The following is a 23,569-nucleotide window of genomic DNA, read 5'->3' as shown; positions in this document are numbered from 1 at the left end:
GAATGAAAAAGTAGAGGTGTTTGTGGGAGGCCCTTGGCAGTGCTGGAAGGAGCAAGAAACGGGAAGAAAAAGAGGTGAGTCTCAGGCTGAGGGCCGGGGACTGGAGGGAGACACCAGCTTTCTCTGTGCCGCCCCATTCAGGCCCAGAACTTCACATAGTGTGAGATTTTTTAATTTGAACTTGGCCTTCGAAGCCATACAAAGGGCAATCTCTCAAGGTGGAGGGATAGAACATATTTCACAGTTTGTTAGATTGATTTATTCCTTTTAAATACCTGGATCTCTGGTATGTGAGCCTCCATGTGTCATCTCGACTCAGCCATGAAATTTTAGGGATGATCCTGTTTTAGGGATGAAATGTTTTTGGAGATGGGTTTTGAGGACTGGGAAGGATTTAGATGGGTCAGAATGGCAGGAGATAACAGGACAAAAGGCTCGGACATGGGCATCTGCAGACACCGGCAGGGAGAGTAGGGGAAGAAAGCCATTGCGGCTGCATGCCTTCTATTTGCCAGCTTTTGGGCATGGCATGGGGTACGTATCCTTCTCAGCCTGGGCTCCACCTCCCAGGCATCGCCTTTCTCTGTGACGCCTGACACTGTGCTCCAGCCGTCCCAGGCCATCTGGTTCCCATGCACGCCCCGCCTTCTCGCACCTCCCGCTTGCACATGTGGTCTCTGCTCTGCTCCCCCTGCCCTCCCTCCTGCATCCCCTCCCAGCCCTCTGCCGACTCACCTCCTACCTGTCCCTGAGACCTCCCTAAGACATCACCTTCTCTGGAAGTCTCTCCTGAGGGCCCACACCAGCTTGGATCCCGTAACACCACCCATAATGCTACCTTGAAACCACTTTGTCTCCGTCAGGCCCTAAGCTTCTTGGACAAGCTGAGAGAAGTTGTGTGGGAGCAGCAAGGAGGGCCAAACAGTTTTGTTTCATTTTGGTTTACTTTTAACCCTTATTACAATCCTTATAACTATTTAGTGAGAAGAAACGGTAGAAAAAGAATATGAAAATGGTTAACAGAGGTGGTTTGACATAATAGGTAAAGCACTGTGCTTTAAAAAAAAATTTTTTGGCCGGCCATGGTGGCTCATGCCTGTAATCCCAGCAATTTGGGGGGCCAAGGTGGGCAGATCATGAGGTCAGGAGTTCGAGACCAGCCTGACTAACATGGTAAAACCCCGTTTTTACTAAAAATACAAAAATTAGCCTGGCATGGTGGCACATACCTGTAATCCCAGCTACTCAGTAGGCTGAGGCAGGAGAATCACTTGAACCCGGGAGGCAGAGGTTGCAGTGAGCTGAGATCACGCCACTGCACTCCAGCCTGGGCAACAGAGTGAGACTCTGTCTCAAAAAAATAAATAGGCCAGGCACGGTGGCTCGCGCCTGTAATCCCAGCACTTTGGAAGGCCAAGGCAGGTGGATCACGAGGTCAGGAGTTTGAGACCAGCCTGGTCAATGTGGTGAAACCCCATCTCTACTTTAAAAATATACAAAAATTAGCTGGGCATGGTGGCACGCGCCTGTAGTCCCAGCTCCTCAGGAGGCTGAGGCAGGAGAATCACTTGAACCCGGGAGGCAGAGGTTGTAGTAAGCCAAGATCACGCCACTGCACTCCAGCCTGGGTGACAGAGTGAGACTCTGTCTCAAAAAAATAAAAAATAAAAAATAAAATAAATAGGCCAGGCGCAGTGGCTCACTGTAATCCCAGCACTTTGAGAGGCCGAGGTGAGTGGATCACGTGGTCAGGAGTACAAGACCAGCCTGGCCAAGATGGTGAAACCCCATCTCTACAAAAAATACAAAAAAATTAGCCGGGCGTGGTGGCGAGTGCCTGTTATCCCAGCTACTCCGGAGGCTGGGGCAGAGAATTGCTTGAACCCAGTAAGCGGAGGTTGCAGTGAGCCAAGATTGTGCCACTGCACTCCAGCCTGGGCGATAGAGTGAGACTCCGTCTCAAAAAAATAAATAAAATAAAATGAATAAATTTCGGCCGGGTGCGGTGGCTCATGCCTATAATCCCAGCACTTTGGGAGACCGAGGTGTGCAGATCGTGAGGTCAGGAGTTCAAGACCAGCCTGGCCAACATGATGAAACACCGACTCTACTAAAACTACAAAAAATTAGCCAGGCGTGGTGGTGTGTGCCTGTAATCTCAGCTACCTGGGAGGCTGGAGCAGGATAATCACTTGAACCCAGGAGGCGGAGGTTGCAGTGAACAGAGATTATGCCATTGCACTCCAGCCTGGGGGACAGAGCAAGACTCTGTCTCAAAAAAAAAAAAAAATTCTCAGTGCATGTGTTTGTGTGCCTGTGTGTATATGCCCACACGTGCACACACAGAGGTGGAGTGAGGGTCCTCATTTATTCACCAGAGGCTTCTTTGGTAAAAGAAGAGGGATGCGTTATCAGGGTTTTCAAGCCTTCAGAGTTCCCGAGGGCTCCCACAGGGACAGCTCCCCCGGTATCCCCAATGAGTGGTCTTCCCCCTTCCCCCTACAACCATAGCAGCACTTTGTATTTTGTCTACGAATTGAGATTACCTATAAAATTCCATCCTGCATTTGCAAACCTGAACGAGAAAGGCTCCAAGTCGTTGGTCTGGAGCTCTAAAGTCCTGTCCAGGCCCCGGTTCCTGGGTTCTGTGGTTCTGTAAGTGGAAATGGCAGCTGGGGCCTGGAGGCCTGGGTACAGCTGAGTAGGGAGCACTCGTGTGGGGCTAAATGAATGCAGTGGAAGGATCTGGATCATCTGGGATCCTACATGTCTTCCTTCTTTGCCTCTTTTCCAGGGACGCACTCTCTGAGATATTTTGGCCTGGGCATTTCGGATCCTGGCCATGGGGTCCCTGAATTTATTTCAGTTGGGTATGTGGACTCACACCCTATCACCACATATGACAGTGTCACTCGGCAGAAGGAGCCGCGGGCCCCATGGATGGCAGAGAACCTCGTGCCTGATCACTGGGAGAGGGGCACTCAGCTGCTGAGGGGCTTGCAGCAGACATTCAAGGTGGAACTGAAGCGCCTGCAGAGGCACTACAATCACTCAGGTGTGCACGCGGCAGAGATAGAAGCTTCCCCCATCCCACCCCACCCCGCATAGACCCCTGGGCTGATCTCCAATGAGCGGATGCTGAATTGCACCTGCTGTGGCTTTGGCAAAGCCTGAGAAATCAGGTTGGTGGAGTTCAGGGCCTTCCATCTGCCTGTGCATCTTCTGGACTGTCCCTCACTCCCCCAGGAGCACTCTGTCATTTGCCCCACCCACTCTTCCCCATCTCTGTATCCGTATCTGCATCCCATTTCCACTCAGGCTTCTGATATGCATGTCCTTTCCCATTCTAAATTTGCCCATTCTGTGTCTCACTTCCTGGTAGCCAGGCCTAGTGACTTGCTTATGCATATTGACAGTAACTTTCCCAGGGGTATTTCTGGCTCCTGCATCTCTCTGCCTCCTCCACTGCACTCAGAATAGCCACAAAGTTTATCAGTCATTCCCATTACAGAATAACTCCCCAAAGCGGGAATTAGCACACTCCTTTGACAGGCAGTAGGTACTTCACAGATACCTGCTGTCAGGTGGGCTTCCATAAGAGGGACCTCCTGGGGACTCGGCAATGCCACGGCAGGCCTGGGGGGTGACGTAAAGTAGACCAAAGGATGCTTCCAGCCATGTCCCTGCTCCCAGCACTTGAGAACCTACCTCTGTCCCTGTGTGGACCCCTTTGGGCTTGCGTGTGTGTTCCAGGGTCTCACACTTACCAGGGAATGACTGGCTGTGAGCTGCTGGAGGATGGAAGCACCACAGGATTTCTGCAGTATGCATATGACGGGCAGGATTTCCTGATCTTCAGTAAAGACACCCTCTCCTGGCTGGCTGTAGATAATGTGGCTCACACCATCAAGAGGGCATGGGAGGCCAATCAGCATGAGTTGCAATATCAAAAGAATTGGCTGGAAGAAGAATGTATTGCCTGGCTAAAGAGATTCCTGGAGTATGGCAAAGACACCCTACAGAGAACAGGTAAAGAGAAAGAGAAGGCCTCATTCCCACATTGCTTGAACAACTGTTTTTATACATAACTCTTTTAATCTAGGTTATATCCACTGTATCCTGAAAGCCATCTCTTTAGTTGGCCTATCATGATCTCATGGCTAGAACTCCCACGAGAACTTTCCCTGGTTACTTTTGAGTGGCATCTTGACAAGATTTGACAGTTCCCCTTGTCTTGACAGAGTGGAGTACCTCCAAAGGCACCTTGTTTTTGGGGATCTATTGAGGCAAATTCTTCCATTCCATCAATGATAAGCTGGGAAATTCTTTGGGAGATAGAGCAATTCTTACAAACTGTTTAGTTAACAAAGGGCTCACACACCACCAGTAGGAGTAAAAATCTGGATTTACCAAGACAAACAGAGGGTCTCTGCTTTACTAAAGGATTAATGAGGTTGGGCATGGTGGCTCACGCCTGTAATCCTAGCACTTTGGGAGGCTGAGGCAGGAGGATTGCTTGAGGCCAAGAGTTTAAGACTGGCCTGGGTAACATTGTGAGACTCTGTCTCTATTAAAAAAAAAAAAATTAGCTGAGCATGGTGGCACATGACTGTAGTCCCAGATACTCAGGAGGCTGAGGTGGGAGGATCTCTTGAGCCTGGAAGGTCAAGGCTGCAGTGAGCCATGATCATGATCAGCCTGGGTCACAGAGCAAGACCCTATTTAAAAAAAAAAAAAAAGTATTAATGATAAGATTCCTTTCAGCAAAGAGCTCCTCTTATACCTTAAAGATATGATTCAGTTGGTCAACTTTTAGTTCAGACAGAACTTTTCATCTATGATCTTGTTATTCAAAATTAATCATGTCTGTATGATGCTACAGGAAACTCCTAGATACAATGTGTGTGGGAAGATTATGGGAAGCTCCCCTCTCCAGGCATCTATCTACATTCAGTGTCCTAATGGATTTTCAACCTTTTGGTCAAAACACACTCCTAAAAAAACAAACAAAACAACAACAAAAAAGAAAAAACACATTCCTAGAAAAGGATCTTGGATTAATTTCTTACAGGCCCTATCAAAAAGCACAGTCCCTCCTGGTAGCATTTATTTTACCTTTAATGTTGGAAAGCCTTTTTCTGCTACCAAATATCATGCCTCGGTAAAGAGACAAGGAAAGCATTGTTGGAGTGAAGGCTCTTCTCCGTATTGGGTTGGCCGATGATAAGGTGGGGGTCAGGAGGCAAGTCAGAGATGAGCGGGAAGCAGTCCCCCCAGATAGTGCCTTTGGTCTTGGTATGGCTCTTTGACCCAATTTCAGGAAGAAACATTAAGGACAGGACTGTATGGAAAATTAATAGTAGTCACGAGGAAGCAAGGTCACACGTGGATACTTCTTTGGTGTCACTGCTAGAGCCCTTCTATGATATCAATTTCTTCGAAGACACAACCATGGCATGATCTACTACATACGTTTGTACCTGATGGCAGTCATCAAAATGCCAGCGCAAGTACACAACGCAATTCGGAGCCAAAACTGAGTAGGGATGGCTGTGTTATTTATGTGCACTGAACACAGAGCTGAGAACAAGGAGTTCTAATCTCCAATCCGTTGCTGACTTACTTATAGGGAACAGTCACTTACACGTTTGGTGGGTCAGTTTTCCTTGACACATAAAGGTATTTCAAAGGTTACTAGTAAACAACCCCAGCACACTTTCCAAACAGTCAAAGCTGTATGACTTTCCCCGCTTAGAGGATGGAGCATGGCCCAACTCCACATTCTTCACTACCTAGCACCTTGCCGTCGTGGAAGGTACACATACATAAGTTTGTTGTTGATGAACTTGAGTTCTGGGTCATTCTTAACTTTAGAAGTTTTCTGCAATAAAGAAAAATTAGGAAAGTCAGTTGCCAAGTTCTAATATTATACGCTCAGTACATAAAGCACTTTGATTTAACTTTAGCTTCTTCTTCCTAGAGCCCCCACTGGTCAGAGTAAATCGCAAAGAAACTTTTCCAGGAGTTACAATTCTCTTCTGCAAAGCTCATGGCTTTTACCCCCCAGAAATTTACATGACATGGATGAAAAACGGGGAAGAAATTGTCCAAGAAATGGATTATGGAGACATTCTTCCCAGTGGGGATGGAACCTATCAGATGTGGGCATCAGTTGAGCTTGATCCTCAGAGCAGCAACCTTTACTCCTGTCATGTGGAGCACTGCGGTGTCCACATGGTTCTTCAGGTCCCCCAGGGTAAGGATGGGGATCGTGGCTGTCTGGGGAGAGAGCCTGGAGAAAGGGGTGAGCAGGAAGTCATGCTCCCTGCCAGGGAGGGGAGGATAGATCACTGCCTCACTCAGTGTGCCTTAGAATGGGTCTTTTAAATAAGTGGTTCTCACACTTTTTGGGACCAGGACGCCTTCATAGTATTAAAAAATTATTGAGGACCCCAGAGAGCTTTTGTTGATGTGGGTTATATCTATTGCTATTTACTACATTACAAATTAAAGATTTAAAAATTAAACACGAACAGGTGCAGTGGCTCACACCTGTAATCCCAGTACTTTGGGAGGCTGAGGCAGGTGGATCACTTGAGGTCAGGAGTTCGAGATCAACCTGGCCAACATGATGAAACCCCATCTCTACTAAAAATACAAAAATTAGCCAGGCGTGGTGGTGCACGCCTGTAATCCCAGCTACTCAGGAGGCTGAGGCAAGAGAATCGCTCGAACCTGGGAGGTGGAGGCTGCAGTGAGCTGAGATCGCACCACTACACTCCAGCCTGTGCGAAGGGAGCGAGACTCCATCTCAAAAAAGAAACCAAAAAACAAAAAACAAAAAAACACCACCCAGGTGCAGTGGCTCACTCCTATAATGCCGGCACTTTGAGAGGCCGAGGTGAGTGAATTGCTTGAGCCCAGGAGTTCAAGACCAGCCTGGGCAACATACTGAGATCTCATCTCTACAAAAAACACAACAATTAGCTGGGCATGATGGCACGCACCTGTAGTCCCAGCTACTCAGGAGGCTAAGGTGGGAGGATGGCTTGAGCCCAGGAGGTTGAGGCTGCAGTGAGCTATAATGGCACCACTGCACTTCCACCTGGACGACAGAGTGAGACCCTGTCTCAAAAAAATAAATACAATAAAACACAAGCACATATTCCATTAGCAGTCAGATTGATGAGTGAGAAGCAACAGTAAGGAAAATGGTGTTGGGTTTCCTGATGATCACAGGGACAAAAGTCCCAGAAAGTTAACACAGAAGGGAAAGGGAACATGTGGATTTTTTCTCATTTGCCTGCTTTCAGAATCGGAAACTATCCCTCTTGTGATGAAAGCTGTCTCTGGGTCCATTGTTCTTGTCATTGTGCTGGCTGGAGTTGGTGTTCTAGTCTGGAGAAGAAGGCCCTGAGGTGAGAGGCACATGGAAGGGATCCGGGGGGCTGCAGACTCTCCTGCATCTCTCCAGTTTTATTTTCTGCACCTGCTGCTCCATGCTCCATTCAGAAAGGGCTTGGCTCTCAGGCTGGGATCACAGAAGGACCCGGGACAACCCTCCCACCATGTAGGGGACACAAAGCATGGATAAAGCTTGCAGGGAGAGTGGTCTCTTTTCATAGGTGATGCCTGACATCAACAAACTAGTACAACAACTGTCCAGGGGAACTGTCCCCCTGGAAGTTGGGTCAGAGAAGATATGGGGATCTTGATTTGTCTTTTTCCAAACCATCTTTTTATTATTAATTACTATTGACTCCCTCCCTCCCTCCCACCTTTTCTCCCTACCTCCCTTCCTCCCTTCCTCCCTTCCTCCCTTCCTTCCTCTCTTTTCTTCCCTCTGTTGCCCAGGCTGGAGTGTAGTCAGCTCGCTGCAGACTCCCCGCCTCCGGCTCCTGTGATTCTCCTGCCTTGGCCTGCGGGCTGCCTGGGATTGCGGGCGTGCGCCACCACCCCTGCCTGGTTTTTATCCTTTGGCTGGAGGCAGGATTTTGCCATGTTGGCCAGGCTGGTCTCCAGCTCCTGACCTCCAGTGGTCTGCCCGCCTCGGCCTCCCGAGGTGCTGGGACTGCAGACGGAGTCTCCCTCACTCGGTGCTCGGTGTTGCTCGGGCTGGAGTGCAGTGGCGTGGTCTTGGCTCGCTGCAGCCTCCGCTTCCCAGCCGCCTGCCTTGGCCTCCCAGGGTGCTAGGGTTGCAGCCTCTGCCCAGCCGCCCGTCTGGGAGGTGGGGAGCGTCTCTGCCTGGCCACCCATCGTCTGGGATGTGAGGAGCGCCTCTGCCCAGCCGCCCCGTCTGGGAAGTGAGGAGCGCCTCTGCCCGGCCACTCCTCATTTGGGTTGGTTCCAAGTCTTTGCTATTGTGAATAGTGCTGCAATAAACATACGTGTGCATATGTCTTTATAGCAGCATGATTTATAGTCCTTTGGGTATATACCCAGTAATGGGATGGCTGGGTCAAATGGTATTTCTAGTTCTAGATCCCTGAGGAATAGCCACACTGACTTCCACAATGGTTGAACTAGTTTACAGTCCCACCAACAGTGTAAAAGTGTTCCTATTTCTCCACATCCTCTCCAGCACCTGTTGTTTCCTGACTTTTTAATGATTGCCATTCTAACTGGTGTGAGATGGTATCTCATTGTGGTTTTGATTTGCATTTCTCTGATGGCCAGTGATGATGAGCATTTTTGCATGTGTTTTTTGGCTGCATAAATGTCTTCTTTTGAGAAGTGTCTGTTCATGTCCTTCGCCCACTTTTTGATGGGGTTGTTTGTTTTTTTCTTGTAAATTTGTTTGAGTTCATTGTAGATTCTGGATATTAGCCCTTTGTCAGATGAGTAGGTTGCAGAAATTTTCTCCCATTCTGTAGGTTGCCTGTTCCCTCTGATGGTAGTTTCTTTTGCTGTGCAGAAGCTCTTTAGTTTAATTAGATCCCATTCATCAATTTTGGCTTTTGTTGCCATTGCTTTTGGTGTTTTAGACATGAAGTCCTTGCCCATGCCTATGTCCTGAATGGTAATGCCTAGGTTTTCTTCTAGGGTTTTTATGGTTTTAGGTCTAACATGTAAGTCTTTAATCCATCTTGAATTAATTTTTGTATAAGGTGTAAGGAAGGGATCCAGTTTCAGCTTTCTACATATGGCTAGCCAGTTTTCCCAGCACCATTTATTAAATAGGGAATCCTTTCCCCAGTGCTTGTTTTTGTCAGGCTTGTCAAAGATCAGATAGTTGTAGATGTGCGGCATTATTTCTGAGGGCTCTGTTCTGTTCCATTGATCTATATCTCTGTTTTGGTACCATCTCTCGGCAGAAACTCTACAAGCCAGAAGAGAGTGGGGGCCAATATTCAACATTCTTAAAGAAAAGAATTTTCAACCCAGAATTTCATATCCAGCCAAACTAAGCTTCACCATGGAATACTATGCAGCCATAAAAAATGATGAGTTAATGTCCTTTGTAGGGTACGTGGATGAAACTGGATATCATCATTCTCAGTAAACTATCGCAAGGACAAAAAACCAAACACTGCATGTTCTCACTCATAGGTGGGAATTGAACAATGAGAACACATGGACACAGGAAGGGGAACATCACACTCCGGGGACTGTTGTGGGGTTGGGGGAGGGGGAAGGGATAGCATTAGGAGATATATGTAATGCTAAATGAGGAGTTAATGGGTGCAGCACACCAACATGGCACATGGATACATATGAAACAAACCTGCACATTGTGCATGTGTACCCTAAAACTTAAAGTATAATAAAAAAAAATTCCCAAACTTCTTTTTGTCTTTTCAACAACGTATTGTTTACCACCTTGTAGCAAAATAATTTCATATGTATCTCTTGTCCAAAAATACTAAGTTCTAAAAAATAAATCTTCTCAAGTGTTTAAAAAAAAAAAAAACAGAAAGAAAAACAAAAGAAAATCAGCTCAGAGAGTTAATGGGTCGTTAATGTTTTCTTTATAGATAAAGTACAGCACTAATCCTAATCCAATAAATGATAGTGAAACAAACAAAATTTTTTTTTACAATGACATCCCTCTCTCAATAATTATACAGACTGTGAGTTCCTGCTTTTTATCTTATAGAGTTTACAAATTTGAGCTAAAGTTTGTCAAGTACTAAGAGAATCTTGACAAAGCAAGCTAAAACTGTCGATGCCTGTTTCTCAGATTGTGCTGAAGACTGCATACTTTATTTTTGAGCTGTGAGGAAACAGTCTTGTAATCTGACTAAAAACCCCCTTCCTTTCAGAGCAAAATGGAACCATCTACCTTCCCGCACCAGATTGATGATTGCAGATCCCTCTTTTCCAGTTCTCCTTCCTCTAGGAGCCATGTTCTCCTCTGTCCCCCATAGACTCAAGCCTAGTGCTTGAAGCTCCTGACCACACCCACAACATACATGAGAGTAATGGGATTGAGCATTTATGGCAGTAACATAGGAGCCACAAAATGTTCTTTGCTCTTTGGCTCCAAAAAGACTGTCAGCTTTCAGTCTCTTTTGATGGACTGTTTTATCACAGTTGACTTTAAATACAGCTTGTCTCATGACACAACACTTCCCTACATTCCATTTGTCAATGATGATTTGCGACTAGTTGGAGACTCTCAGAGCAGGAAGGAATCTTTTCATCCAGAGCAGGAACTGTCTTCTGCAATGCCTTGGACTTGAGCCTCCAGCCTCCACTTGAACACCGTGTGAAGGGAACCTCAATACTTCATAAAATGGCCTTTCTCATTCATCTTCTTTCATGGGAACATTTATTGTACAAGTGCTTTGAATATCATGGGCGCCATGACTATGACCCTACAGGTAGGATTGGATCACCCCATGAGAGTAGCCAGCAGGCTTCTACAATGGCCTGGGAATGGACTGATTATTTTTATACATTTTCTGGCCTGAGAGAAAGCCAAAGTCCCCTGCTGTTTGCAGCAACCCTGCATGGGAGCTTGGAATCTTGGTAATCTGCCTGGTTGGATCTATGGAGGTAGTCTCACCCTTTTTGCCTTTTGTGGGAAATTAAGAGAAATAATTATCAGACATATCATCACCTCCAGTGCAACTACAGAGACCTGGACCCAGCTGCACTATTTTAATGTAAAAATAACAGTATGGCCAGGTGCAGTGGCTCACGCCTGTAATCCCAACACTTTGAGAGGCCAAGGCAGGCGGATCACGAGGTCAGGAGACTGAGACCATCCTGGCCAACATGGTGAAACCCCGTCTCTACTAAAATACAAAAAATTAGCTGGGCATAGTGTTGTGTGTCTGTAGTCCCAGCTACTCGGGAGGCTGAGGCAGGGGAATTGCTTGAACCTGGGAGGCAGAGATTGCAGTGAGCCGAGATCACACCACTGCACTCCAGCCTGGCGACAGAGTGAGACTCCGTCTCAAAACAATAATAATAATAATAATAATAACAACAACAGTATGTTTGGTGTCAGGAGAGGGCTCAATTCTCATTTCTGCCTTTCCCATGCTGGCTCATGGTAGCTGGGCATGACTTGCCTTCCTACATAGGCTGTCTTCATACATATGCACTGGAAATCAATAGAAGCCTGTGGTGAGGATGAACATCCCCTTAATGTTCCTTACTCTCCCCAACCCCTGAGGCCTCACCTGACTCACCTCCTGCCCTGCCACGTGGAGCTACTTGCCCTGGGGCTGCCAGTCACACATTCCTCGGTCCTACTTCTCTGACCCCATTTGACTCAGTACCTGAGACCTAATGCTTACTTCAGTGATCCAAACTTTGACAAGTAGCTTTTGTCCTGCACCTCAGGTTTGACCTCTGCTCTCCCTTGACCTTGACTGTGACATTTGACCTTTGGCTTTAATCATTACAGCCTCAGATAAAGATACCTTCAGCCTCTCAAAGTGTTGGGATTACAGGCGTGAGCCACTGCACCTGGTCATACTGTTATTTTTACAATAAAATAGTGCAGCTGGGTCCAGGTCTCTGTAGTTCCACTGGAGGTGATGATATGTCTGATAATTATTTATCTTAATTTCCCACAAAAGACAAAAAGGGTGAGATTACAGGCTCATGCCTATAATCCTAGCACTTTGGGAGGCCAAGGCAGGCGGATTCCCTGAGCTCAGGAGTTCAAGACCAGTCTGGGCAACACGGTGAAACCCTGTCTCTACTAAAATACAAAAAATTAGCTGGGCATGGTGGCATGTGCCTATAGTCCCAGCTACTTGGGAGGCTAAGGCAGGAGAATCACTTGAATCTAGAAGGCGGAGGTGGCAGCGAGCTGAGATTACACCACTGCACTCCAGCTTGGGCAACAGAGCAAGACTCTGTCTCCAAAAAAAAGAAAGATACCCTCAGTGTGCCAGGCCTCTAAGAGCTCACCTGCCAGGCTTCCTCCTTGCTCCACTGTCCCATCTAATTCCATATATGAAGCTACCACTGTATATCTCTCTTTTCCGGTGCCTGTTGAGTCGCATAGAACCACAGTTGTGTTTATTTTGTTTTTAGGGTCGCCATGGGCAATTTCCATGCCGTCTTTTAAGCAGTGTTGCACTGTGAAGAGAATGTAGGCAAGTTTATTTCTGGAATGGTTTCTTCTTACAATCAGAATAGTTAGGATATAATATATTTTTGGATGGGCATTTAAAGTGAAAAGGTACATATTTACATAGACACAGGTGATGATGTATCTATGTAAATGCCTTTTGATTCTGCAATTGCAGGATACTCTCATCAAAGACACGGATAAAAAGCCTTTTTGTGTTCCCAAGGCCTTGCCCTACACCTAACACACAGTATGTCCAAATGGATGAAGACGAGGAGGCAAGGATAAGGATGTGATGACAAAACATTCTGTTATGCACTTGCAGCATTTATATTTCTTCCTGAGGGATTTTATAATACTAAAAGAATCATAGTATAAAGAGATGATTAAAAAAAAATACTGCCGGGCACAGTGGCTCATGCCTGTAATCCCAGCATTTTGGGAGACCAAGGTGGGTGGATCACCTGAGGTCGGGAGTTCGAGACCAGCCTGACCAACATGGAGAAACCCTGTCTCTACTAAAAATACAAAATTAGCCGGGGATGATGGCACATGCCTGTAATCCCAACTACTCGGGAGTCTGAGGCAGAAGAATCGCTTGAACCCGGGAGGCAGAGGTTGCAGTGAGCCAAGATCGCACCATTGCACTCTGGCCTGGGCAACAAGAGCGAAACTCCATCTCAAAAAAATAAAAATAAAATAACTAAATAATACCTAAAATTCTGCAACCTTCATTTTACTATAGATGGTTCAAGATTATATTACTTCTTAATTGTTTTAGCCTTGTTATTGCTTCATTACTTCATGGTTGTTGAGTACAGATGCTCAGTAATCATAACCTATGAAATATTTGATACCATGATCTAAACATTAAAAACAAATAACTGTGCTATTGCCACAATTATGTTTTGGCTTTGAATTTTCTTTACTGAATATTTTGGATCAAGAACACTAGAGGAGAAACCTGTTCAACTCTGTTCTTTTTTTTTTTTTAACTCCACTATATTTATTACCTGTTTTTGTTTTTTTTTTTGTTTTTGATGTGCTTATAGACCAAGATGTGGTACATTTAAATGGCAGATGTTTTTGATGTGGTACATTTAAGGGAGAGAAAGCAGTTTAAAGAGCAGGGTGAAAAATCCAACAAGACTCCATCGAGGGTTTCTGAGCTCTCCCATCAAGGGCCAGTCCTCCTCCTTTCCTCTCTCTTCTTACTCCCATGATTTCCAAGTTGTGATCCTTTCCTTATTTCTGAGGAATGATTTGGTTTCTCCCCTTCTTTTCTTGGCCTGAAAGAAGATGTTTTTGCACTTGTAGCTATGAGGAACAGTTGTCCACTAGGGAGGCCAGCTGATCATTTTCTGCCAGAGTCGCACAGAGCAGTCACACCTTATTTTGATCACCACTATCTGGGGTCTTTGTCCTCACATACGCAGGTCTAGTGTCCCCACAAAGTGATCAGATGGGTATATGAAGTGGAGTGCCAATGTATTAATTTACTGTGAGAAACACAATTGCTAAGTGGGTCAGATATTTGTCTCAGTTGGTCAGTACACCTTCCAGCAGGAAAATCTACATAAGAACAACTAAATCACAGTCTGTAGAGTGCTTGATGACCCCAGAATTGGTGCAAGGGGACACATTCTTGCTTGTTAGCACCTGCTTTCTGGAGTTTGCTATTTTCTCACACACAATGTATTAGTTCACAGAATGTTCTCCAAGGAGGACAGGGGGCTTTGCCCATAGCCATGTGCTGTGGGCAGCAGAGCTAGGAAGGAGCACAGGCGTCTCCCAGCCCAGGTGTTTCCCACTTAACTGCATTGCCCTTTTCATCTTCTTTTTTCCAAATAGCTTCAGGACATTCAGTGCATTGTGCTTTTTAGAGGTTGATGATTCCACTGCCTGAGCTGCCTTCACCTCTCTTTCTTTGGAAATTGCCATCTTTGAGCATTTTATGTCTCTGTAACATCTCTGCATCTCCTTTTCACTCTGGCCTCCCTTTCTCCAATGTCCTTCTAGCTTCTGGTTGCCCCAAACCCCACAGACTGTGGAACAAAACCCAAAACCTATTGGTTTAAAACAATACCCATTTTATTTTCTTTCATAGTTTCTATGGGTCAGGAATTTGGGTATGGCTTGGGTAGGCAATTCTGGCTTCTCTTGGAGTTGGAGGCAAGTGGTGGCTGGAACAGAAATGGGGCAGCCAGGGGTGGTGGCCAGGCATGTCCTACATCTCCTCTGTGTAGTCTCAGGAACTCTCCATGTAATCTCTCTGTGTGGGTTGGGCTTCCTCACAACATGGTGGCCTCAGGGCAGTCACTGCTTACATGGCAGCTAGCTTCCCTCAGGGTGAGTATCCCAAGAGATCACAGTCAAAGTGCATAGCATTTATATAATCTAATCTTGGAAGTCACAAAGTGTCATTCTTGTGATACTCTCATTGGTCAAGGAAGTCATAAAATCCTGCTCAGGTTCAATAAGAGGGTGTATAGAACCCAACACTCGATAGGAAGATTGTCAGAGTTACATTGTAAGAAGAGCATGTAGTTGGGAGATATCGCTGTGGCCATTTTGGGAAAGATGCAACATGTCACAATGTCATGTTCTCCATCGTCTCCCCATTCCACCCTGTACTGGTTTCCAAGGGTAGTCATTTAAAAGTACCACAAAAACTGGGTGGCTTGGAACAACAGAAATTTATTGTCTCACAGTTCTGGAGGCCAGAAGTTCAAAATGAAGTGTTGGCAGAACCATGCTCCCTCTAAAGGGACTGGGAAAGGATCTGTTCCAGGCTTCCCTCCTATCTTCTGGCTGTTCCTTGCCTTCTGGCTGTTCCTTGCCTTCTGGCTGCGTAACTCTAGTCTTCATTTGGTGTTCTCCCTGCATGCATGGCTTTGTGTCCAAATTTCCTTTTTTCATGAGGCCATCAGTCATACCGGATTAGGGACCCACCCTACTACTGCAGGATGACCTCACCTTCCCAAATTACATCTGCAACAACCCTATTTCCAAAGAAGGCCATATTCTGAGGTACTGGGGATTACAACTTCAACACGAATTTTTTTGGGGAGAAACAATTCAACTCCTAACACATCTCTACCCAACCTCTGTAGGTTCCCTCAATCCACCAAAATTTTTTGGCTCCATTGGATTATCTAGCAGTTAGGAAACCAAGATCATTAAATGAATTCACCGCAACTACAGTGAGACTGACTACCTTAGCTTACCTCTGTGACAGGAGTTAAGCCAAGGGAATCTGTGGAATTTTGGAGGGTTTGGGAGCATTTGGGGGCAGGGGGCAAATGTTCTTCCTTTAGATCACAACACTTAGTTCTCTTCCATTTATAAGACTCACCCCTCCATCCCAACCCCTGCACCACAGGACAAGGAAGTGTTCTTGGCCTTCAACTTTCATCCCTGATGGTGAAAGCACTTGCTCCTGATCTATTTGCCCACCAGCTTCTCCTCTGGAGCCTGAGGCTTCTGATGCCTGCCTGGCTGGTTCTCAGTAAGAAGGTCAAGTTCAACCAGAGGGGAGATGCTGATGCCTTTCAGTAGTTAAATATGAGTTCAGACCCTGGGGTCTGGACATAAGATTTGGGGTCCCCTGGATATAAGATTTCTGGAAACACTCAGACTATGGGGACCCCTGCTGAGGGAGAAGCCCCAAACTGTGGCTTCAGGGGAATGCACCAAGGCTCTCACGGAGGCCGCCTTCTCCAACAAGCTCCCCTCCTGCATCCCCATGGCTGGCTTGGCTGAGGAAAAAGGACACCGAGCACAGCCCGTGCATGAGCGGCTTGCCATGCAGCAGGATAAAACCCATAATGCCACTCAGCGTGCCTTGGTTGTAAATCTAGTTTGATTACAACACTAATCTCTGGCCATTTGTTCTGTTTCTGGTTTGTGAACCAACCGAAGACATGAGCAGGGCCTCAGCTAACACACAAATAGCATATGTGTGCAAACTGGAAAAATGAACCCTCCTTCTGGGAGGACACCAGCCCAGGCCAGGTCACCTGGCTTGGCCAGCAGAACACAGAGCGGATTTTGGTCCGATTTGTTCCCCAGTGGGGTATCTATCCTGGGGGTATCTATCCTTGTGCAGGGCACAAGCTTACATGGTGGCTGTGGTCATATCATTAGAAAATAGACAGAAATGGGCTGCACACCAGAATGAATGAATTGAATTGAAAGGGAGGAGTGATGGTGGAAAAAAAAAACAAGTCAATTCATTTAGACTGGTAGAACCAGAACCACTGTGTAGTATGTCCAAATGGTTAAAATTCTCTGAAAGATGTTACGTAATCCTATCATGGTGTTTATTTATGGAAATCTATTTTTAAAATTTTATGTAATACTGCACAGTCTGTTTGCATGATGCCTTGTACGTAGTAGCAACTCAGTAAATACTTTTTGAATGAACTAGTACAGTATTTTAATTAGCTAGTCTTCATGTACTGGTACAAAAGAACAGTGTCATCTTACAGCTGAAGTCATAGAAGGGAAATATCCCACTCAAGATCATTTAACATTCCAGGTACTCAGGATGAATGGTTTGAGGACTGGTCTGAATTCTTCAAAGGTTTCAGCTGTATTAACATTCTCTATCTAATAAACTTTATCTTTTCATTGCACTGTCTGTGAGACTAGTGATCTGAAACATTCCATCAATACCCCCACCCCACCCAACACATACATATTAAAGACAAAGATAGAATTCGGAGGTTCTTACAGGAGGTACTGTTTTTCTTGAAGGCTATGAGAAGAGGTGCTGAGAAATGAGTTCTCAGCCGTCTTGGGGGCCCAAATATCTGAAACCTTCCAGAAATGTAACTAGTCCGAATTTGCTTTTCTGTCACCATTTGGGTATTTGGTTAATGAAAGTTCTTAACATGCAAATTCCACCCACTCTTACCAATGCCCTGAGCTGGGAAGCACCCTGAGCACTCTTTACCACACCCTGAGCCGTTGCTTTTCCTCTCCCCCTTGCCCCCACTCCGTGTTGGCTGCACCAGCAGAGGCTTCTGCATTTGCCCCTGGGCGGGAGTTGGGTGTGAAGGTCTGGGCCAGAAGGTTCTGAGTCGCTGAGCTGAGCTGCTGGGTGGCAGCTGGAAGGTCAGGCTGGCTGAAGCCCTGGCGAGGTGACACTGGGTCTGAGGCAGGTGCAGGGGCAGCGGCCAGACCTCTGAGGACAAAAATGGGCTACAGAATGGGAACAACCGGGGAAACAACCCGGGAGTGGGGAGGGGGTAGGAAGGGGGGAAAGAGCCTCTGAGAGGAGGCTACAGGATGAAATGGGAAGCTACGAAAAAAAGGAAGTGAAACCAAGGGAGAAATAAGACCGCCACCCAAGCCAAAGCCGTCCTGGCCTTTCTTCCTTTCTGAGGCATCAGCGCAGATTCTAAGGTTACCTGAACTAACCGAAAGCTCTATTGTTTTCTGAGCAACATCACAGTGGCATAAATAGAGAATTCCTGGAACACACTGGCAAGACACACGCTCTAGAAGGTGACAATTCTGGGGAAATCTGAAGGGCTGGAATAATAAAAAGTCAAACATTTGGCATCCCATCAGCTGCTGAAACACAACCCTCTCATGTACTTTAAAATACCCAACACATTCACTCTGCATATTACTCACAAAACAGCTACGAATGCACAGTCCGTGTGTTATACACAACAGGAAGTTGCCAAACCAGATGTAACCCACCAAGGCTGAGCACATGGGCTGCCCTTCACCTTACTGTTAAAAGACTGAATGGTCATTGGTCCCTGAGGATCCCTGAAGAAGATAGGCAAGCTGTTCTAATCCAATTTAGGTCTTTGCAACTGAAATTGAGATCAAATTTCAAAGATCTGTAAACTAGTGCAGCTTCACAGACTCGAAACTAGTCTACAAGATGACATGTTTCTGGGCCTAATGATGACATTTTTAAAGACTGCCCCCAGCCACAAGGAATTATTCGTTTTTTCTGTGTGGCATGGTATACACCATATTTTCATTCAAGCCACAGAGTTTTTTTTACCCCAGTTTCTTATTAATAATCTGCCACAAATAGTGATCTTTAAATCAAATTCTTATGGCCTTCATTAGTTAATCACCTATTCATGAAATGTACACGCCATAAGGCCTGACACTTCAGTGCCTGGCACATAGTAGGCACTCAGTACATATGCATATTGACAAAATGAACTGCTGCTCCTACAAGCCAGACTCTGTAGGCAACAGAGCGCAATGATGTTCTGAAAATTAGCAAGTACAAAAATGGCCCAGACATATGCTTATAGAAAAATCAAGCTCACATCACAGAAAATAATTTCAGAGATTGTAATCTAGAATGTATTTCTATAAAACAGTCCCTGGGTTTTCTGCTAACAGAAGAAATACAACCCTGGCTGGGGGCACGGTAGCTTACACCTGTAATCCCAGCACTTTGGGAGGCCGAGGCGGGCAGATCACTTGAGGTCAGGAGTTCGAGACCAGCCTGGGCAACATGGTGAAACCCCGTCTCTACTAAAAATACAAAAAAATTAGCTGGGTGTGGTTGCTGGTGCCTATAATCCCAGCTACTGGGGAGGGTGAGGCAGGAGAATTGCTTGAACCTGGGAGACAGAGGTTGCAGTGAGCCAAGATTGCACCATTGCACTCCAGCCTGGGCGACAAGAGCGAAACTCTGTCTCAAAAAAAAAAAAAGAAAAGAAAGGAAGAAATACAACTCTGACAGTGAGCTTTCATAGTAATACTGAAGACACAGGTTGAATAAAACTTTCAAGTGAGATGGGAGGGCCTGCTTATAAATATGCCATGAAACAAAGGACATGGGGAGGATGAAGGGCTCAGCACTGCCTCCTTCCCTGCAGCCACTGGGCTGGGCTAAGAGGACCCACAGGCAGTTGCGATGGCGACAGCAAGGAACTCAGAGATGTTCAGTGAGACAGAGGAACTTCTAATCCTCTAGTTTCCTTTTGTCTTCCTGATAGCCTATCCTCAGAGAAATAATTCCCTTACTAAATTCCTAAGTGCTTTTCAGCTCTGCCACTCAACTGACACTTAGCTATTCTGTTGGTATTTATCTGCTTCTGCACGGCTTATCTCCCTGGCTGGACTATAAAGCCCTTAAGGGCACAATGTGAATTCTATGTCCTTCACTTAGTATCAGGGTGATCTTAAGTTGTTTAACTTCTCTGAGCCTCAGTTTTATAAAACCCGGGGCTAGTCAATACCTGTCTTCCAGTGTCAACGTGGGGATTAAAGGAGATGTGTGTGTGCAAGCCTACTGCACAGAAATGGCATCTGGGATGTGTCTTCCTCTACGTGTTCTCCAGGGACTACTCCCTATATCCCATATAATCACAGCCACCATTCATTGAGTGCTTACTATGCACTGGGTACTTCACATATATTACTTTTATTCCTCATAACAACGTTGGCAGCAGGTATTATTATTATTTTGTTGAAGTTCAGATAAATTGTATTTCTTGACAAGCTTATATAGTTAATAAGTGGCAGAGGCATGATTCAGACTCAAGACAGTGTGTGCTCTTCCCAGGGCACTGTCCTATCTGCACACAGTAGGCCCACTTCATCAGTGCTGACCAAAACTGTGAGGTGTCATCCACTTAAAACTACTGAGGACTAAACTCCGATTTTTTTTATCTTGCCCAAATTCGTATCTAAGGGGTCTGGGGAGTCATGCTCTAGAAATCATAAATTCTCATCAGATGGGTTTTATTTAACCCTACATATCATGATTTATTTTCCAACTTGACTCTGACATAACATTACCAGACAAAGAAGAAAATCAAAATATTTTAGCCTGGCCAGGCGTGGTGGCTCACGCCTGTAATCCCAGCACTTTGGGAGGCCGAGGCAGGCAGATCACAAGGTCAGGAGTTCAAGACCACCCTGGCCAACATAGTGAAACCCCGTCTCTACTAAAAATACAAAAATTAGCTGAGCATAATGGTGTGTGCCTCTAATCCCAGCTACTCGGGAGGCTGAGGCAGGAGAATCACTTGAACCCAGTGGGGGCAGAGGTTGCAGTGAGCTGAGATCATGCCACTGCACTCCAGCCTGGGTGACAGAGTGAGACTGCATCTCAAAAATATATATATATATAATATGTAATATATTTAATATTAATAATATTAATTTAAATATATCAATTTTAATATAATTTAAATATTAATATTAATTTAAATATATATATTTTTTAAACCTCAAAATATGTTTCTTTGCCTTATTTTGAAATGGCCCTGCAAAGCTGTTCTTTGTCAGGGGAAATTTGCATCTGTAAGGAATCTCTATTAACACAGCTAGATCTTTTTCTTCCAGACCCTCCCAATCCTAAAGAGATTAACTAAGATCTGAATAGGAAACATTTGTCCCCTATTGTCTTTAAGCCACTGTAAGACTTCAAAAGAACTTTGGTCTCCACAATCTTTATCTTAACCTGAACATTCCCTTTCTATCTATCCAGGTCTTTAGGCAAACTCAACCAATTGTCAACCAGAAAATGTTTAAATTCACCTATAGCCTGGAAGCCCTCACTTTGAGTTGTTCAGTCTTTCTGGACCAAACCAATGTATTTTTTAAATGCATTCGATTGATGTCTCATGCCTCCCTCAAATATATAAAACCAAGCTGCTCCCTGACCACCTTGGGCACGTGTTCTCAGGACCTCCCGGGCCATGGTCACTCACTCACATTTGGCTCAGAATAAATCTCTTCAAATATTTTACAGAGTTCGATTCTTTTCGCCGACACTATGTTCTGTACTTAATCTTGGGAACAAAGGAATTCAAACATCTGTGCAACGAATCAAAAATTAATAAAGGCCCTGATAAATTTATGAAAGTTTGAATCTTTTTCCTCCGACTTTGATGATGTGACTTAAAGGCTGAACAAGGCCTAAAGGGCCAAATGAAGCAAGTTACCACACATTTCATGGAAATATCAATGAAACCCACGGATAAGATTCACTACTTGTCGATTCTTGGTACATGGAGATGCTGGTGCATAAAGGAAAAAGTATAAGCTCCCTCACCTTGCAAAAACAACTCACCCAGGGTAGATCTATGGGCACACAGAATTGTAGAGCTGGAGGGCCCATTGAGTGTCATATAGTTCAATTTTCTCATATATTTTTTTTTGAGACAGAGTCTCACTCTGTCACCCAGGCTGGAGGGCAGTGGCGCAATCTTGGTTCACTGCAACCTCCGCCTCCCGGGTTCAAGCAATTCTCCTGCCTCAGCCTCCTGAGTAGCTGGGACTACAGGCGCCCGCCACCACGCCCGGCTAATTTTTTGTATTTTTAGTAGAGACGGGGTTTCACCGTGGTCTCGATCTCCTGACCTCGTGATCCGCCCGCCTCGGCCTCCCAAAGTGCTGGGATTACAAGCGTGAGCCACCGCACCCGGCCTGTAAATTTTTTTTTAATTAAAGGACAATGCACCTACTCATTTCTGTTAGGATATTTGTAATTATCTGGTTTAACTAAATACATTAAACTAATTGCTATAGAGTGTTCCGTAGAGACTAGCCAAATAATAGAATTGACCAGTTAAAGTGATCTGTGTCTATTATAGCTACCTAAAACCGCTTTTAAAAAAATTGCACTTAGTTTGCAATCAGTAAGTCGTAAATTAAAAATAAGTGGATCCATTAACAGTGGAATAATCTGAAAAGGTCGTCCTATTAAAATTTGGCACTCTCATAATATTAAATATCATTTGTTTGGGGATTTGGGGGGATGTTTCCACTGGTTTAAGACTCTAGGAGGGGCACAGTGGCTCACGCCTGTAATTCCAGCACTTTGAGAGGTGGAGGTGGGCAGATCACTGGAGGTCAGGAGTTTGAGACCCGCCTGGCCAACATGGTGAAGCCCTGTCTCTACTAAAAATACAAAAATTAGCCAGGGGTGGTTGTGGGTTCCTGTAATCCCAGCTAGTTGGGAGGCTGAGGCAGGAGAATTGCTTGAACCCGGGAGGCGGAGGTTACAGTGAGCCCAGAGCAAAACTCTGTCTCAAAGAAAAAAAAAAAATTCTATAGAAGCAAAAGCCCAAGGTATTCGGTTCCTGGATCTTGCTACTATCTTCCACAATTTGAAGATGTCACCACCTAATGTGACCATCATCTACTTATGTGACTGAAAATTCTCATCACTTGGTGGTGAGCAGCTCAATGAGATGATTTGAACTTTAAGCTCTTATTGCACAGGCAGGAGGGCTACCACTTAAGACTGATTATACTTCAATTACTCTGATTGTTGGGTTCTAAGATGGTTTCTTTGCAGCAGCTCTTGTCTAGCTTTTCATGGCTGCACCTTGAATCTACAGGTAAATCTCCCGTTTTCAGGGGCTTATGTTATCTAAGATGTGTAACTAACGTTTCTTTCCCATTGTGACTGTACCAATCAACCTAATGAACAAACTTCAGTAACCGCATATTTCCTTAGGGGAAGTTCCCCATGGAATTTATTCATATATTGATTAGACATGATGGCCAGAATCTCAATTTTGCTTGGCATGCATTTTAATAGGTCTAACCCTCGTCAGTTTTGTCCACAACAGCTATTCCAAAGTTTCTTCACTCCCTTCAAGCTCCCTGCTTACTTTACAAAGTACCCTACTTACCACCAACTTTACAAAGATAATTGAGGCTCTCAGAAGTCCCTTAGCTCCTCCATCCACAAATGGACCTGTATCCCATTTCCCTTTATCTTCTTCCATTCAGTCACAATCTCAGTAGAGGTGTTCTATTTCTGTCCTGGGCTGGGGCCTTAGCCTCCACCTAAAACTCTAGGTCCCATTTTTTACTGACTCTCCCAAGATCTTTCCCAATTATTCCTCTCTCTCTGCTGTAGTTCAGCCTCACAGACTACCATAGGTATGAACAGAAAAAAGCAGAGATCACGGCCAGTTTGAATGACCCTAGTATTAGTGTTTTAGGGCTGCCATAGCAGATTACCTTTAACAACAGATATTTCCTTTGAGTGGCAAGGTGTCCAGCCACAGGAGATGGATCATCACTGGT

General features: G+C 45.3%; 1 protein-coding gene and 1 long non-coding RNA gene across 3 annotated transcripts in view; one reads left to right on the top strand and one right to left on the bottom strand.

Moving 5' to 3' along the window:
- Positions 1-9,363, top strand: part of LOC116473160 (major histocompatibility complex class I-related gene protein) — a 20,785-nt gene extending 11,422 nt beyond the window's left edge. Inside the window, exons 2-6 of one of the 2 annotated variants that reach the window (XM_032160845.2) lie at positions 2,795-3,055; positions 3,754-4,029; positions 6,068-6,256; positions 7,314-7,418; positions 9,315-9,363. In XM_032160845.2, the coding sequence (XP_032016736.1) occupies positions 2,795-3,055; positions 3,754-4,029; positions 6,068-6,256; positions 7,314-7,417 (830 nt within the window). In that variant the 3' untranslated portion in view covers position 7,418; positions 9,315-9,363. Of the gene's footprint in view, positions 1-2,794; positions 3,056-3,753; positions 4,030-5,980; positions 6,257-7,313; positions 7,419-9,314 lie in introns of both variants that reach the window. The other variant, XM_032160843.2, reaches the window with a different exon arrangement.
- Positions 5,190-23,569, bottom strand: LOC131384117 (uncharacterized). Its single transcript, XR_009214661.1, has 3 exons — positions 23,504-23,569; positions 12,370-12,540; positions 5,190-5,881 (listed from the first exon to the last, which is right to left on the bottom strand). It is a non-coding gene; the product is annotated as an uncharacterized LOC131384117 (long non-coding RNA).

This window comes from Hylobates moloch, unplaced genomic scaffold (genome assembly GCF_009828535.3).
Source record: "Hylobates moloch isolate HMO894 unplaced genomic scaffold, HMol_V3 SCAFFOLD_8, whole genome shotgun sequence".
Classification (NCBI taxonomy): Eukaryota; Metazoa; Chordata; class Mammalia; order Primates; family Hylobatidae; genus Hylobates; species Hylobates moloch.
Note: the sequence above shows the minus strand (reverse complement) of the source record. Positions and strands in the feature narration are given on the sequence as shown.